The sequence below is a fragment of the Chironomus tepperi genome, unplaced genomic scaffold, assembly GCF_022539635.2.
Source record: "Chironomus tepperi strain 1889 unplaced genomic scaffold, CSIRO-AGI_Ctep_v1 contig_335, whole genome shotgun sequence".
Taxonomy (NCBI): domain Eukaryota; kingdom Metazoa; phylum Arthropoda; class Insecta; order Diptera; family Chironomidae; genus Chironomus; species Chironomus tepperi.
Genome location: NW_027226457.1, coordinates 281,085 through 298,020, shown reverse-complemented (window position 1 = coordinate 298,020; position 16,936 = coordinate 281,085). Strand labels below are relative to the sequence as shown.

The window sequence follows — 16,936 nt, the reverse complement described above, 5'->3', positions numbered from 1 at the left end:
TTTTGAATTTTGCTCCTGTTATTTCAGTTTTTAGATGATGAATATTTTGAGTGAAGAACTTTTCGTTAGATATTGATTTTCTTGACAGAACTGAATACGTAAAAATGGATTACGAGCATATATGTAAGATATTGAAATTGTTTCTTCCATAATCATTTCTCTCTCCTGTTTCTTTTCTTTTAAGAGACAATTTTATAGATATGTGGATGTATGCATATTATTTATGAACTGGAAATGCATGATATGAATTTTTTATGTCAATGAGAAACTTATATTCATCATTCATTCTTATCGCGAAATATTTTACTACCTCTATTCGCGTTTTTGCCATTTTGTTTCTCTGATCGATTTTCATCGAATGTGAGGTACTAAAAATTCCCTTTCGAAAGATTTTGTCTGAAAAAGGTTCGATTTAGTATGTATTTCAACAGTTGGAAGTACAAAAATTTTGGTTAGTTCTTATGGTCTTCTGAAATTAAGGAGGTCAAATAAGGAACAAAAATGTTTAATAATCCTATATATGCATTTAAATTGTTGCAATTTTAACAAGAATATAAAAGTAAAAAAGGAATTTCACAACTTTATAGATGAAAATCATAGTGAAAAGTTGAAGACTTTAAAAGATGACTTGCGAGCACGTCAAAAAAATTTTATTACATCATGTCGTAAAATACTTATTGTATGTCATTTTATGACACGATCGATGTTGAAATGTTTTACAAGTATTCTTGCATAAAAACTTTTGAATTTTACTACATATTGGATAGGAAAGAGAATTATGATTTGCATTGTAAATCCATGTCATAAATCATTGACAATTTTGAGTACTTTTTGATTTCGTTCAGAAATATATATTGAACAATTCCTAATAATATGATTCATATGAATAATTCTAAAATGTATTGTAAATTATAAACTGGGTAGAACAGCTAAAGCTAATAATTCATTATTTCAAACACGAATCATATATTATTCAACGAGAGCTCTAAACGATTTTCGATGAATTTTTTCCAAGTAACATGAATATCAATTATGATATGAGAAACAACAAAGCCAAAAGATTCTTTTTAAATAATAATAAGGTCAACACGAGAATAAAATTCAAAAGCTTTTCATGTTGCTTTTTAGCTTTCTATCTTTCCTTTCAAAAAAAAATGTCACGTTTTTGGAACTGAAAAATTAGAAAGCGAAAGTATAAGCGAAAGCAAAACAACGTTTCGTGAGGGATTGATCAGATTTGTTGCACTGATTAGAGACAACAGTCATGTACTACATTCCTCAACATTGTAATCAATACATAAGTCCCGTTAAGAAATTAAGCGTGGAAACAAAAAGTTTCAATACCCCTCAATAACAACAATGGAACACGCATCACAGAATGAGAATGAATGAATGAAGAAAGAAACGCAAAAAATCTCAGACAGCCTATTTTTATTTCACGTGCCTTTTTATTGATTTCAATTTCATTCTGTGATTAATTGCTTGACATTTTTCTACTCATTGATTTATTACCGCTTTAAGCTGATTTATTTGAAATCTTTCGAAGAACAAATTGAACTCAGAATTTTCTGTTTTCAAGTGGATGAAGAAGTTAAGAGAACGATTCATTAAAGAGCGAGAATTTACTGCGGTTTTTATGAGATTGTAAATTATTGTATAAATATACAGTAAACATTTTTGAAGTCCAAACTGACTTTATTATGAGAATTGATCTCAATTTAAATTTAAACTCAGGTAAAAAATTATTGAAAGTATTTAAGGATATATATCATATTTAACAGCACTCATAAACAATTGTGTATTAGAATCATCAAGATGGTCACAATAACTACTTTCATTTGTCTTGAAAAAATGAACGAAAATTCAAAGAAAAAATTAGAAAAGATTCCAATCACAAAAACTAAACGACCAATAAGCACAATAAAGAATTCAAACAAAAACTCAACAAAATGCAAATTCTGTAATAAAAACTTTGATTTTCGTTCAGATTTAGCTAGGCACTTGATATTTCATGATGGTAAGTATTCTTTTTGCTAAAAATCATTGACAAATAACTAAAATTTTAAATATTTTCAGATTCCCGTAAATACAAATGCAACCATTGTGATTTAAGATTTGCAAAATTGGGTGGATTAGCAATACATAAAAGATCACATAAAGGAAAACGCGTATCAAAATAAAATTATTAAAAAAGTATATTGTGTGTCCAAATTTTATTCTCTTTTCTTTTACAAGTACATGAGCAATGATTTTGGCAGTTGATAAATTTTATCTTCACAATGGATTTCCTTCTTATCTTTTAAGTACTTACTTTCGCTTTTAAAATAAAATAAATCATTTTTCATAGAAATTTACCAGTGTTCAGTCAGGAATCAGTGGTTACGGTTCTCTTAAAAATCATCAGAATCCAATATGTCTAACGTTTTCGATATTGATGTGAGTCCAGAGACTCCAGAACTTTTGGCGATTGCCGAAAGAGATATTAGAGAAACACCTGAGATCCGTGCAAAGGGATTAGCAGAGTTGAGAGAGTTATTGAAGAATAATAGTGATATATACTATTGTGATGAAGATGAATTTTTGATTCCGGTTTTGAGAACAACTCATTGGTATCCTGAAAGTGCCATGAAATTGGTGAGAAATTTATTTACTTTGTATTTATCGTATTTTCCACAGTAATCTAAATTAAGAAAGGTAAAAGCACTTTATTTATCTTATCAAAAGGGCAAAGTTTTCCAATTATATACGGTCTATCAAATTTGAATGCAAAGAAAATAAGTCTAGCTTTAAAATGACTTTATTGAAGCTTTTAATTCAAAAAATAAGCAACTTGTTTATTATGTTTGAAGTGATTAATCTGATAACAAATTATCGTACTTTATCATTGCACCAAAGTTCAATATTTATCAAATTGTGCATTCTAAAAATAGATTTAAATATTATATAACTCAATTAATCCAGCAATAGATGTTTTTGAATCAAAACTAATTTAATTAAATTCAAATTAATAGTTCTTAATTGTTCAGGAATTTCCCTAAATTGATATCTATCTAGATAATGCAATTCTACAAAAGATCAAAAGATTTAACTTCGTGTTGTCATGTTTATCTTATCTTAGTTTATTTACCAAACAAAAAACCCATTTGTGACATAATAGATAACTTTGAAACTTTAAGAAATTGATAACAAACACCAATAAACTAAAGTCAATGAGCTTATTCATAATCTTAGATTAAAAACTCCACGTGAAATTACAAATAAACACCAAAAAACTAAATAAATAAACAAAGATTTACAAAACCTTATAGATTCGTCAGATTGCTGAATTCCGCAAGGATCACTGGAAATTGTTGAAAGACTTGATGCCTGAACAAGAAAAAGGTCCATTTAATGAAGGCAATCTAGTCAATATATTGACTAACAAAGACCATAAGAATCGCCGCATGCTTGTTGTCAGTGGTGGAAAGATTTGGAATCCTGATTCAATATCTTATGATTGTTTGTTTAGGATGTTCTATATGCGTAAGTTATTATTGAATCATTGAAGTTCCTCAAAGGTTTGACTGTTTAATGATTTTATAAAAATTGTTTTAGTTCATATTATCGCACAGCTGGAAAAAACCTCACAAATCTGTGGCTGTGTTGTCATTTATGATTTTGAAGGTCTTGGAATGAAACAGATTAAAGCCATGTCACCAAGTTCAATTCAACGTCTTTTGAACTTTATTCAGTATGCAATGCCATTGAGAATTAAGGAAATTCACTTTGTCAAGCAACCATTAATTTTTGAGATGGTATGGGCTCTAATGAAGCCTTTCCTCCAAGAAAAATTAAAGAAACGTGTACGTAAAATGAAATCAAAAAATGTTGAATGTTCATTAAATTTTAAAATTTATTTATAGATTCATTTCCATGGTGATGACATGAAAAAACTTCATAAATTCATTCCAGCTGAAAACTTGCCTAAAAACTACGGCGGAACTATGCCTGAAATTAATTACTCTGGAAAAGATTGGTATCCAGTTGTTGAAAAGTACAATGATTACTTCTTGAAATACAAGGACGTTGGATTCAAAGACTTAAAATAAATGAGCAATTGCAATGTTACAAATTGTCAGCAATGAAATAAAGTTTTCTAAAATTTTATATTTTAACATTTTTGTTTTTAAATCTGTATAATGATTTCATCTTCCGTTTAATGAATCCGTTTTTAAAGGAAACTGTTAATGATTTCCATAGTTTTAGTTAATTAAAATTAATGGGAACATCTGTCATGTTCGATATTTTTCAAAATTATGAAAATTAAGCTGATCTATGTAGATTTGCAACAAATTAGTAAATTGATCAAACATTTTAGTCGAAATGTTAAAAAGATTAATATATATGTGGGCACACTAGCTAGATATTCGTACAATCGCTTCATTACAACTCTACAAAATTTTAAAAATATCTAAACAGATTTAAGAAACATAAATCGCATGAAGGCAAATTTATGAGAAAAAAATGCCCAAAAATCAATGAAGGTAATAAAATTCCACTTGATTTAGATTTTTCCATTTTTTGCTTCTTTTTTCCGAGATGAAAAACAAAATAACCTCGTGTAATTTTTTTCTTTCTTTCAGCAAAGCTAGGAAAAAAAGAGAAAAATCTCTCTTTAATGAAATGAAATTTAAATAAGAGGAAGAACGAGAAGAAAAGAAAATATTTTGTGTGTGTTTCTTTTTAAGCATCGAAATTGAGTTTATTCAGCAACAAGCTAATTAAAATTTTTCCTCATTTTCATTCTAAGAAGAAAATATTTAATCATATTTTTTAAATAAAGAGTTTCATGATTTTAATCATTTTGGCTCTGTTATAAGCAAATTAGGTGTAGGCGTATTATTACCAAATCTAGAAAATATGACTAGTACTTTAAAAAGTAGATGCTTTACAGAAATCAGCTTCATTAAAATGTATAATACATACAGTTCTAATGCTTCAAATATCTTTACATAAACTCGTTTTCTTTCTCCTACTAAGATTACTCATTTTCTTCTCAGTTCGTCGCTGATACGTGAAATTGAAACATTAATTTTCCCATTTTTCATTCTATTTATTTTCGAGATGATTCAAATTTTCTTCTTCTTTTCTTCACTCTTTACTTTATCTACAACTGCTAAAGATTATTCTAGCATCGAATTAATGAGATTAATATCTATGATGATACTAATGAAGATTAAAAATAGATATAAACTAATTAAATCAATGCTGTTGCTATACCTCTAATTATATTGCTTGTAGGTGTTGATTATTATTCATGTAAATTTACGGGGTTAATGTTAGTTACAAGGTACACCTACAATGAATTTTTTAAAATTTTCGAGCATTTTAAAGAGTTTTTAGAAGCACTCAAACCACTCGAATTGGTATATTTTGACAATTTTCTTATAACAGTGCTTATAATCATCAAGAACGCACTTATGGAAAGTAATGAGGTTGTAATATGATTTCAATTGGCTTTGTTGTCTTCTTAAGATTTAAATCTTATTCCTCAAAGACTAACTATTTGGCAATTAGATAAATAAACACAATTTTCCTAATGGAGAAATTTGAAATAGACATAAAACTTCCTCCTTAAGGATTAACATCTACATATTGTTCGAAATTGCCTCTGAAATTTTGAATTCCCACTTGAAGTATGTTCTATGGATGCTGAAATTTACACAATATTACAATTTTCATCCCATTGTGTCATGAGAATAGGAACTGACTGACTGACATATGGCACGTGATGATTTTATTGCTACACAATTTCTCTTTTAATTTCTTTCTCTTTTCTCACTTTAATCTTTCTTTCTCATATAATATTTATACTTACGTCAAATTGTGTGCTTATACTTAATGGAAGTAGTCACGTTTTATCGTCTAGAGACTTTTAGGATGATGGAAATGAAAGTGAAAAAGCAAAGAAGAATAATGCTTTTTGACTTTTGATCGAATTGAACTGAGATTAACAAAGGAATTTTTAAGATTTTCCGGAAATTTTGTGGATCCATTTGAGGTTATACCTGGGCTTATAAGATTTTAAATATGCTAATAACTTTGATTTTCTAGACATGGTCCTTGTCTAGATAAGTTTTCAAACCTCTTCAAATATAAATTTACGATCTTGTTTATTCCACTAAAAATTCTGCCATTGAGCTGAAAACACTGACTCGTGGTCAATATGTCACAAGTATGAATATTAATAAGCATAACTGAGGAGAAAAAACGTAAAACATTCTTTAAATAATTCAAATAATTTTCTACTTTTTCTTCTCTTAAAAAAAGTAAGCAAAAATTTCATTCTCTCGCTCGTTTCCTCTTCTCAATATGCTACGAGATGCGGCATCATCATGTAACTAGTTTGAAATGATTTCATTAAAGCGGTCTGGTAACGTATTTTTTATGGTTCAATATGAGCTCAAACGACTGTATCAAGAATTAGAGCTTAGATTTTTCTTGATATTTTCAATGTTTTGAATCAAGCACTGCTAACTAGAAAGCCATTCAAGCAATTCTCTCTCTCTTGTTGCTTGGTTAAGCCAGACAAAACGAACGTATATTAGAAAAAATTTCACATTTTCTTATAAAATTAAAAAGATGTGCTAAGAAGTCATTGAATTTAAAAGAGGAACGGTGAGCATGATCTGAGCGAGAAAAAAATTACGCTTGGGACTTTCATTTCTTTGAAAAGTTTTTCTCAGTCATCTACGGAACGTCATGATATAACTTTTAGTTGCACATTCATGTGAAGGAAGAGAAGAAAAATTCGTGCTGTGAACAAAAATATAAAAAATATATATACATAAAAAAGAAAAATTTTACGAGGAAGTGATGACAAATAATTTTCGCAAGGTCAATGTATTGCGTAGTGAATGGGATCTCCCCGATTGGTATGACAATCTCAATTTCTCACGGCGATCAGCATTTGGAATTTTTTGGTAAAGTATTGCTAAGTATCGTTGAAAAAAAATACTCTGAACATTTTCCGAATTTTAATTATTTGATGAAAATCATGAACAAATCAATTTGACGTTGATTTACTACAGAGCTCTCGACTCATTTATGTGAAAGTTAATTAAATGAAAGAGCAGTTTTTGTTTACATTAATAAGGAATTGAAGAAGAAACATGATGAAAAAGAATTTGCAATGAACATTTTTAAAATGAAAAGTGAAGCATTTAATTGTGTTTTGGTTTAAAAAGACACAAGCTTAATTTTTTGATACTTTTAAAAAAACATCAAATGAGAAAAATTTTGTTGATAGTTACTTATATTCTCCTCTACGCGCCATAGTCAAAAAAACGAAAATAAAATGAAAAGTGAAAATTCGTAGTAAATATTCAGCACGTTGTGACGAATGAGAGAGAATATGTGAAATTAGGAAATAAAAACAGAATCGTCATTAATTTATTAATTTTGAAACTATGCATGTCGCAAACTGAAATTGCTTGATCAAACTAGTTCTCTATGTTTCCTTACCATACCTTAAATGTATTTCGGATAATGTTAATAATTGTATTGCTTTACTAATCTCTAGTGAGGGCTATGACAAGAGAAAGAAAATATGTGTCGAGATTAAAAGATGGTCGAATTTAAGCAATAGTGAAACAGCAAAGAAAGCATTAAGAGAGTTGAAAATGCTGAAGGTAATATAGCAATTAATTAATTTGTGAACTCTACTCAATGATTTAATTTTCAATACAATTTAATTTATTCATACAGCATCTAAATCACAAGAATATTATTTCATACATGAACTCATTTTATGTGGATACAAAGCTATATATTGTGACAGAAGTAATGCATGATAACTTAAATAATATAATCAGAGCACAACGATTACAAAGTGATGATATTCGATACATAATATTTCAAATTGCAAATGCATTGAACTATCTACACACCTGTGGCATTGTGCATGGTGATTTGAAACCATCTGATGTTGGAATAAATAAAGACATGAGTATAAAATTAATCGATTTAAATGCTGAACAACCCAAAGAAACTGACTATGTACTAACGAAATGGTATCGAGCACCTGAATTACTATTTGCTTGGAAACCTGCAACTGAACGAGTTGATTTATGGAGTTTGGGATGTATTATGGCTGAATTTCTATGTGGGAGGATTATTTTTGCTGGAAGAGACCGTAAGTTTACAATCCATAAAATTAATGCGAATTATAGTTCAAATGACTATATTTATTTCTTAAAACTTTCCAATGTTTTCAGATCTTCAACAACTGAAATTAATCCTTGAACTTGTGGGAACACCATCAAAAGATTTCTTTAATCCCTCTTGCCATTTCTGCATTTTGACACAAAACTTAATGACAGGCGAAAAGTATGTAAGATCTTTACCATATTTTCGTAAAAGGAGCTTTAAAAGAGCATTTGATGAATGTAATGATGATGATACACTCGACTTCCTCGAACGGCTTTTAATTCTCGAGCCAATCGAGAGAAATGACATAAAACAGGCACTGAAGCATCCTTATTTTAAGAAATATCCACAAGATGACATTGACAATGTTCCCAAAATGTCATTTGAAGAGATTTACAACGATGGAAATGGCGATTCGAATGCGGAGGATAATAAAGGAAATTGGATCAATCTTCTTAGGGAGAATGTTGAAATGAAAGATTGAATTTCTTTTTTGATAAGATCAAATTTATTTGATTCATTTTAAGTTTTTATGAAAGACATTTGTGTGAAATGAACTTTGTTATAGATTAAGATTTGTTGAATAAATTTTTCATTTCGAAATGAGAAACAATCTACTTTATTTTGATATGCTTAACATAGTATATAATCCTCCAGGATGCATAGATTTAAGGGGTAATGCTTTACCGCTTTAATTCTAAGATTAAATATTGATCAGTAATTTTAATCTTTCCATAACATTGAATTAGTTAAAAAAGGTTCACATTCATTGAATTACAGCAAAGTAATCTGTATCTCAAAGACACAAAAATGTTTGAGCAGGTGAGAGAAAAAAAACCTTGAAAACATGTTAATTAGTTAATTGTTACATCATTTTCACATTTTTTTGTTTCTTTCCTCTTCAATCTTCCTCAAAACAATTTTGCTTGTTCTTTTCATGTTTTTTCCTGGTATCTGTAAACAGCAGAGTAAAAAAAGAAGAAAAATTCACATAAATTCCCTCATCGTTTAAAACAGAAATAGCAATGAAGAAGGAAGAAATCAAATGAAATGAGTGAATAAGAAGAAAATTCAATTCACAGTTGAGAGTTAAGAGCATCTAAAAACATTTATTTTCGGCATTTCACCACTACAATGAATTGAAAAAGGAAATTGAAACCCTTTTTTCTCCTTCCATTCATTTTGAATACTTTTTGTGTATCTTGTGTTGGTTGAAAAGCATTGCGATGAAATACTTAGCAGAGTGTAAGAAGAAATATGTAAAAGTTAATGTAAAGTAGGTTGAAATGTAGGAAACCTTTTCGATGCTTCTCTTGCCATGCTTTCACGAATACTTTTCTATTTCTTTAACTTTCAACAAAGACAAACATGGCAAAAAGAAGTATGAAAACATTAAGAAAAACCAGCGAACATCAAACACAAGTTTCAGAAGGAGGTGAAAAATGTGTGCAATGCATGTACAAAAATTATAATTTGAAGCGTATTTTCCGTCCTCAAAACATCTTAAAAGAAATGCAGAAAGGCTAATTTTTTAAATCTGAAAATCATAAGCTGTGATGATAGACCGTACTTATATATTAAGACAATCAAAAGTACTAAACATTGTATTGTAAGAAATTGGCTAAAAAATTATTATAATTTCTAGTTCTATAAAGCAATGGATGGGAAGTAAAAATATTTTCATTTCTCCTTCCGCACATAGCAAAATAATTTTTTTTTGTTGTTTTACCGCCTTGATGATTTCTTAATGACCCATTTTCAGCAGCAAGTATTTGAGCTCCTTAAGATGATGCACAAGGATGGGAGGGAAAAAATGATGAAAATGGAACAAAAACAGAAGGAGGGATTTGAAGGGTTTTAAATGATGATAATGAAAACATTTCCTTCTACCATTTCTTATTGCTATGAAAAGCAACAAGCAGCTTTTAAAGGCTTCACTTAATTGATTTACACAAAATGAAAAATTTCAAGTTAAATAAGCACTGATTTTTCATCATTTAAGAACTGTAAATATTGTTGTGGTTTGGAATTAATTTAAAATTCTGGAAATTTCGTTCCGTTTTAATTTTTACTCCATTTAACTCACAAAAGTGACATCAAGATTAGGAAGACACATACAGCATTAATTTTTTCCTACTGATGTAAATCCTTTGTCATACCTTTTTGTTCACCTTTCAAAATTTATACTTCCCATTTTTATAAAAATCCTGTCCTACCTTATAAAAGAATAAACTTTAAACGTTTAATGTGCTGGAAATCTCAGAGAAAAAAATTAAATTTTTTAAAACCTGTCAGATTTTAGATCTTGTTATTGTTGGGATAAAGTAATATTTTCAGATGAGTTGATAGAAAAGACTCAAAAGAGGAAGAAAAGAACGGAATTAAAATATTTAATTAGACACTCTCAAGTTAGGCAGTATAGGAGAACTTTTAGGGCAATATTGAGTCTTAATATAAAAATGAAGTTAAATTTTAAATGAATTATTTTCTGTCGTGAAGGCTCGAGCCTTTAAAAGGAAAATTTTTGTGACCAACGGAGAATTGAACAACAGATGGCCACCTTACATTTAATCAATTTTACGAAATTTTTCGTTAAATATTTTCTCATTAATATATTTACAGAAAAATCAGTAATTTAAAAAATAACATCAGTTTTGGCAGTTTAATGTTTGCAAAGAAGTAAAAACAAAATTAATGAGTTAAAAATTGATGATGAATTGATTGTAAAAAAGTGACTGATTGGGTTCATTTTTTTTATTAATTTGGTGAATTTTTTATGAACTATGTATGGTATTTATTTATTTATTTCAGTAATTTATTTGTTATTTAAACTGTGAAATCAGGGCCAGGAGGTGTATATAAATTAAATATTTTTATGAGCTGTGAAACTTTATTAAATGAAATTTTTAATAAATTTAACTTTTTTTTATTGTTTCCATTTGAACCTTATTCATTCTGTAAAAAAAAATCCACAAAAATAAAACAAGAAAGTCTGTAATTGATGATAAAATAATGATTTCATGCTTTTATTTCCATTCGATAATTTTCCATTCTTTGTTTCAGTTTTTGTGGGTATTTTATCTTTTTCATCAATGTAGTTACATTTCTCAATTTAACTCTAATTTTTCATTCTTAAGTTTTTTATCACTTATTCGAATAGACTTGTCATTTCTGATTTTATTTTCTCATTATTTGCTTTTATTTTTCGATTTATATATTTTTTTAGAAAAAAACTTTATTTTCAATATATAATCCTTTTTATTCATTTTCCCTTCATTTTTTTACAATTCACGGTAATTCAATAATAATAAAACACTTTATCATTTCTTCATTTTTTATACATTATCCTATACATAACATTTTTTGTTGTTGCATAAAAAATAAAATCAAAATAACAAAAACCACAAATTCACCATAAAATAACAAATATACATTCACAATCATTCACAAACATCCATTCATCCGTCACTGACATATGCAATCGCTCAGTTAAAGATATAAAAAATGTGAGTTTAAGATAAAATAAAGTCAAAGAACATTCTTTTTATTCCAATAATAGTCGTTTAAAAAGAAATATTTCATTTTAACATTTTTACAGATCTTTATTTTTTTTTGTCATTTGTGATAATAGAAAGAAGGAAAGATATTAACATAAAAATAATTGGAGCTGAAATTGATTATTGAAATTTACTAAAATATCTTAATTTTAAAATGCAAGATATTTTAGTAAACTTAATAACATTAAAAATTAAACTAACTTTAATTTAAATTTAAAAGGTTTATTACTCTATAGAATTTCTGTTTTTAGGTAATCATGTTTACTCATTTTTCGTTCAATTTTCCCATCAAAAATGTTACATTTCAAACTGCCGTAGGGATTACAATAAATTCATAAACAATCAAAGTATGCAGATCTGTCAAAACATAAGATATATCTTGTATACAGCCTATAATAATGCAATATTCAGATTAAACTAGATTTTGGTGATATAAAATATTGCTGGATCGATAACCAATTGAATTATAACATTTTTGATGAATTTTCTTTATTTTAGAATCATCTAGTTAAGATGCTTACATCCCATTTTTGATAAGCTATTTTTATTTTGTCTGTTTGAATTTTTTTTTTACAATTTTCAGGTGAATCCAATTGAATAAAAAAGAAACAATACAAATGATAAATTTAATTAAAAAATATTGTGAAAAGTAATTAAATAATAATATTGAGTCTATAATTAAAAAGAGCAATAATAATATTTTATAAAGAAATGCTACGTTTTTACTAGAGAAACTTTTCTGAGAGATTTCAATTTTTAAGTCAAAATTTTTAAAATTTTGGAATTTGATAGTACGAAATCAACTTTTAAACATATATATCCACTGATATCTCTCAGAAAACTTTCTTTTTGTGATGTAAATTGAATCAACTTATCCACTATTAAAAAGTTTTAAATTATATTATTAATCCACAGTCACAGATTTTTTTCCTCAAAAATTTTGCTTTCACTAGAAATTTTAAATAAACTTTTTGTAAAACAAAATATTTTAATAAATAAATATCAAGACCTAGCAACTTAGATGGCATTAAATTATGTGTTCAGGGGCTGTCAAAATTCCATGCAACATGAACTGTCCTTGGGATATTTCTCTTACTTGTTGTTTGATGTCTCGTGATTTTGTGTTTTAAAATTATTCGTTTTTTGTCTACCTTTAATTGGTATCAGTAGTGGAAAATTTATTTTTATCATAAAATTTCCCACTTTTGAACAGCATTTTATTTTTCTGAGGCTCGATGATGTGTGTTTCTTAAAAAAAGTGCACGTTGAATTTTGTTTTTCTTCATTTGCTCGTCTATATTTATATTTTTTTTTTTGTGAAAAACTAAAAAGCTTTAGAATTTTTTTTTTCACATAATTTTCTAAGTTTCTATGAAATTTGTCTTTGTTACTGATGATTCGAGTCGTTTAACTGATGATCATGTTCGCTCAGATGATGTGTAATAAGATAATTGTTTACTTGATTTTTTCCTATCCGTCCTGATAAATCTTGTCTCCTCATCTTCATGATAGTCTTCATCATCTTCATCACGCTGCATTATATTTACATCATCAAGCATATCTTCGTAGCGTGATGAGTGTTCTTGATCTTCATGCTCTGCAGGAATACTTAATTTTGTATTTCTTGATTCTAATTTTAAAGGCTTCATGTGTTCATGATCATTTAGTTTGTCATATCGAATGCCAGTAAATGAATTCTTATGATTTCTCCTCTGTAATTAAAGAAACAGAAATAAAATTTCATTAATATCAATAACTATGACAATTGAAGCAATATCATTCATGAAATTTGACAATTGATTAGCTACAATTCAGGCAAAAGTATCTTTAAAGATTTCTTCTTTCAGTTCTTTGAACACAAACCAACATTAAAGTCCATTATCTTAAGGAAGAATATTCAAACAAAAAGAGTAAAAAAACCAAAAGGGTCAGTTGTGTACTTAGTACCACTTTTGAATAAATAAACGCAAAAGGGAATCCTTTTTTTTCTTTTTCCTTAAATTTTTATTTCTCCTTTGTCTTAAATAAATCATGATACTGACAATGAGATGGTGTCGAATTGCTTTTACTCCCTATGGCAATTGCTTGCTTTTCTCAGCAATTTTCTCTTATTTATTTTTAGACTTTTATTTTCTAATGGGAATAGACAATTCCGGAAGGAAATTTAAGACTTCTTTAAATGTTGATTTTGAAATCAAATTTACAAATTGATTTTTTTCCAGTGGACATGAAAATCATTCATAAAATTGGTTTTAAGAAAATTTCGTAATAGCCTGTAGCATTTTTTACATATTTCAACCCATTAAAACACACAAGAAAAACAAAAGAGATAACTCAATATCTACATCTTAATAAGCTTTGTATGATTTTAGACCCTTTTTCTCTTCTCCCTTAAAGAAAAGAATCATGAGAGAATTGAAATCTTAACGTTGAAAAAGGACACTCTAGTATTCAATATTTGACATCTCAGTTTGTCACTTTTTTCATCAATATCTATCTAGGATGTAAGGAGTCGTTCATACATGATGTCCATCATAATTCATGACACGTAACATTGAAAATTGTCGACCCTATGAAATATTTCAAGACATTGACATCATTAACGAATAAACTGTGAAGAAACTTGTCATTTTCTGATTTCTTGACAGTTTTTAAAATAGATGCTGTGCAATCTGTCGGAGTTAAAATAAAGGAACATAGATCCTTGACATTTTATTTTCATTAAAGCCAGAATATTTCAAAAAAATTGAAGCTTCCATAAGGAGCCAATACAAGTTAATCTGATTACCACATGCTCGTTAGAAAAGCATTCATCAACAAAAGTTGTCCATAAATAAATCTTAAGAGAATACCTTCAGATTTTAAGAGACCTTTACTCAATCTTTCTTTAAATATTTCATTATGTAAATTGAGTGCAATTTGGGCTCAAACGATGAATTATCGACATTAGTAAAATATTTTACAAAAGGTAACTTTTCACCCTCTCTTCGTATAGCATTATTCAAAATGTCGAGTCATCGAAAAATATGCTGAAAATGTTATTGTGAGTGAATGAACGATGAGGAAAATTGAGCCGGTGGGAATTTACGGTTCTTCTCACATTTTCTCTTTAAAGTGAAGAGAATAAAATTCAAAAGACTTTTAAAAATTTAAATCTTTTCAATTTATTTCTAATGCGTTGAAAAAATTCAGAAAGTTATAAGAAATCAAGTCAAATAAATAAATAATAATTCGAATATTTAAGCTTCTCACTAATAAATTAAAGATTATTAAACAATTTTGGTTAAATTCCATAGAATTTCAAAAGAACAACACCGAATTCCAAATCTTGTCAAGCAATCAAAAGAATTATCATTAAGCATTTTTGAGTCTTTTACAATTAATCAACGCCAGCAATGCCACAATAACAATGAAGAAGACGAATAAGAAATGAAGTGGAATGTCAAAGTTCAAGAAATACAAATAACAACAACTAAGTGGGAGGAAATAAGAGAGCGCTGAAGTGGCTATGATTTTAAGTGGCGAATAATTTTCTTAACAGATACGTCAAGTTGATGTTACTCGAATGGGAGGAGAAAATGTTATAAGAAAAAAGGCAACAGCAGCAGCAATTATCTCAACGTTCACTTTGCTGTCCCGACATGTGCGAACTTTTCTTTACTGCTTTATTTAAGTTTTATTTTTCTATAGAATATTAACCAATTTTGTATTTAATTTCATTGAGTGCTATACATCAGAAGAGTAAACAAATTTTGTGGTAAATATAGAATTTCTGACTGATCACAAATGAAAGGTATCTCTTAATAATATCCATTTTCATCTCCTGTTATTGTTACACAAAAGCCATTATCGTAACTAGAATAGAATGAAATTTTCCTCTCTTTAACATTCTCTTTTATTCCTCAAAAAAATATCAAAATCGATGTAAAGGCGTGAGAAATAGCTTAAGCGATATAAAAATTGTACATTGAATGTGGATTGATTGTTGTATGTGTACCGAATGAAAATACATCTGTTTACAGCCTGTTATAACACATAACGATAGAACGGATGAATGAATGAATGAGCGGTATTAAGAATGAGAGAAATCTTTCGATAGCTGCAAACGCTTTACGACGACACTTCACAAAATAAAATTGTTATTTTCTTTTTCCTTCTTCTTTTCATCAACCATTTTCATTCCCTTTCACCAATGAATCTCTCAACAATTTTTTCGCCCTACTTTACTGCTTATTGTTTTTATAGATCCGACATTCGATGAATACTTACAATGTTTAAGACATAAAAGGAATTGAAATGGAAAATAAACACTTCCAGCATATATATGTATGCATTCTTTCTCTCTTTTTCCATCATATAGTGCGTGCTACCATTTAGATGGGACATTACAAATAGCACTATCGTAGTAGAATGAAAAAAGGAAATGTCATAAAATTTAAGAACGACTGCCTTCAAGCAACGCATTTTCAGTAAGTTTTAAAATATTAAGACACATGGACAAAAGCTGCAAGTTAAGATTTTTTCAGGAAACAGTAAGCTTGAAAAATATGAGGAAAATTGGAAAGGACAATTTCCGTTTATGTGAAATTCTAACGCATCGATAACTTGGAGAAATATTTTGCCATTTCCAATTGTGTGAATGATTCATGTATGGAAATAGTAAATTTTATAGTAAGGCACAAAGGGCATAAAATATTGTAAAGGATAAAGATTTATGATAAGAAATTACAACAACAATAAATGAAATGAATGGCAAAAGGAAGGAAACTATTGAGATAAATTTTTTGCTCTTTCTCACTTTTTATTGCCATGCTGTAAAAAAAATTCCTTCCAAAAAAGATACAAAATATAAAAGTGAAACGAGCTTATTTTATAGCTTCAAACTTAACACGCTATAGAAGATATAATTAATAATTGAAAGGATTTTGAGGGTTATAAATGTAGGGCAATGAAATTAAAATTTATGACAATTAGCTCTTCGTTTTGTTTGTACGAAAAAGTAGTGAAATTAAGAATTATGTTTGGGGTATTAAAACTAGATAAATAATAATTTTTTCTCTAAAATTATGTAAATTTTTTATCTACCAAAATACATTATTTCTAAAATTCTTAACGATTTCTATCCAAATAATAAGGGTTCAAAATGGACATAAAATATCCGTTAAATCGTCAAAGCGAAGTGGAAAAGAAAG

General features: G+C 28.1%; 3 protein-coding genes and 1 long non-coding RNA gene across 6 annotated transcripts in view; 2 read left to right on the top strand and 2 right to left on the bottom strand.

Annotated features, from left to right (window-relative positions):
• Window positions 1-2,352: 2,352 nt before the first annotated feature.
• On the top strand, window positions 2,353-4,154 carry LOC139093445 (alpha-tocopherol transfer protein-like). The gene is made up of 4 exons (XM_070644170.1): window positions 2,353-2,634; window positions 3,309-3,522; window positions 3,595-3,842; window positions 3,903-4,154. The coding sequence occupies exons 1-4, from the start codon at window positions 2,413-2,415 to the stop codon at window positions 4,086-4,088; spliced, it is 870 nt and encodes a 289-aa protein (XP_070500271.1). The 5' UTR covers window positions 2,353-2,412; the 3' UTR covers window positions 4,089-4,154.
• Window positions 3,868-6,216, bottom strand: LOC139093446 (uncharacterized). The gene is made up of 2 exons (XR_011544691.1): window positions 5,858-6,216; window positions 3,868-4,627 (listed from the first exon to the last, which is right to left on the bottom strand). It is a non-coding gene; the product is annotated as an uncharacterized lncRNA (long non-coding RNA).
• A 499-nt stretch (window positions 6,217-6,715) lies between these two features.
• Window positions 6,716-8,800, top strand: LOC139093251 (mitogen-activated protein kinase p38b-like). Its single transcript, XM_070643910.1, has 4 exons — window positions 6,716-6,962; window positions 7,562-7,670; window positions 7,747-8,173; window positions 8,256-8,800. The coding sequence occupies exons 1-4, from the start codon at window positions 6,856-6,858 to the stop codon at window positions 8,669-8,671; spliced, it is 1,059 nt and encodes a 352-aa protein (XP_070500011.1). The 5' UTR covers window positions 6,716-6,855; the 3' UTR covers window positions 8,672-8,800.
• Window positions 8,801-11,180: 2,380 nt separating this feature from the next.
• LOC139093156 (furin-like protease 2) overlaps window positions 11,181-16,936 on the bottom strand; it is a 76,439-nt gene continuing 70,683 nt past the window's right edge. For all 3 annotated transcript variants that reach the window (XM_070643762.1, XM_070643760.1, XM_070643763.1), the window contains one exon: window positions 11,181-13,456. In XM_070643762.1, coding sequence (XP_070499863.1) covers window positions 13,163-13,456 — 294 coding nt within the window. In that variant the 3' untranslated portion in view covers window positions 11,181-13,162. The remainder of the gene's footprint in view (window positions 13,457-16,936) is intronic.

What these genes read in the sequence shown, in the direction of transcription:
- LOC139093445 (XM_070644170.1), top strand. Translation starts at nt 2,413, where the DNA reads ATGTCTAACGTTTTCGATATTGATGTGAGTCCAGAGACTCCAGAACTT. An exon ending in GTTTAGGATGTTCTATATGC is followed by an intron (nt 3,523 to 3,594) that starts GTAAGTTATTAT and finishes AAATTGTTTTAG; the next exon opens with TTCATATTATCGCACAGCTG. An exon ending in AAGAAAAATTAAAGAAACGT is followed by an intron (nt 3,843 to 3,902) that starts GTACGTAAAATG and finishes ATTTATTTATAG; the next exon opens with ATTCATTTCCATGGTGATGA.
- LOC139093251 (XM_070643910.1), top strand. Translation starts at nt 6,856, where the DNA reads ATGACAAATAATTTTCGCAAGGTCAATGTATTGCGTAGTGAATGGGAT. An exon ending in TCAGCATTTGGAATTTTTTG is followed by an intron (nt 6,963 to 7,561) that starts GTAAAGTATTGC and finishes ACTAATCTCTAG; the next exon opens with TGAGGGCTATGACAAGAGAA. An exon ending in GAGAGTTGAAAATGCTGAAG is followed by an intron (nt 7,671 to 7,746) that starts GTAATATAGCAA and finishes TTATTCATACAG; the next exon opens with CATCTAAATCACAAGAATAT.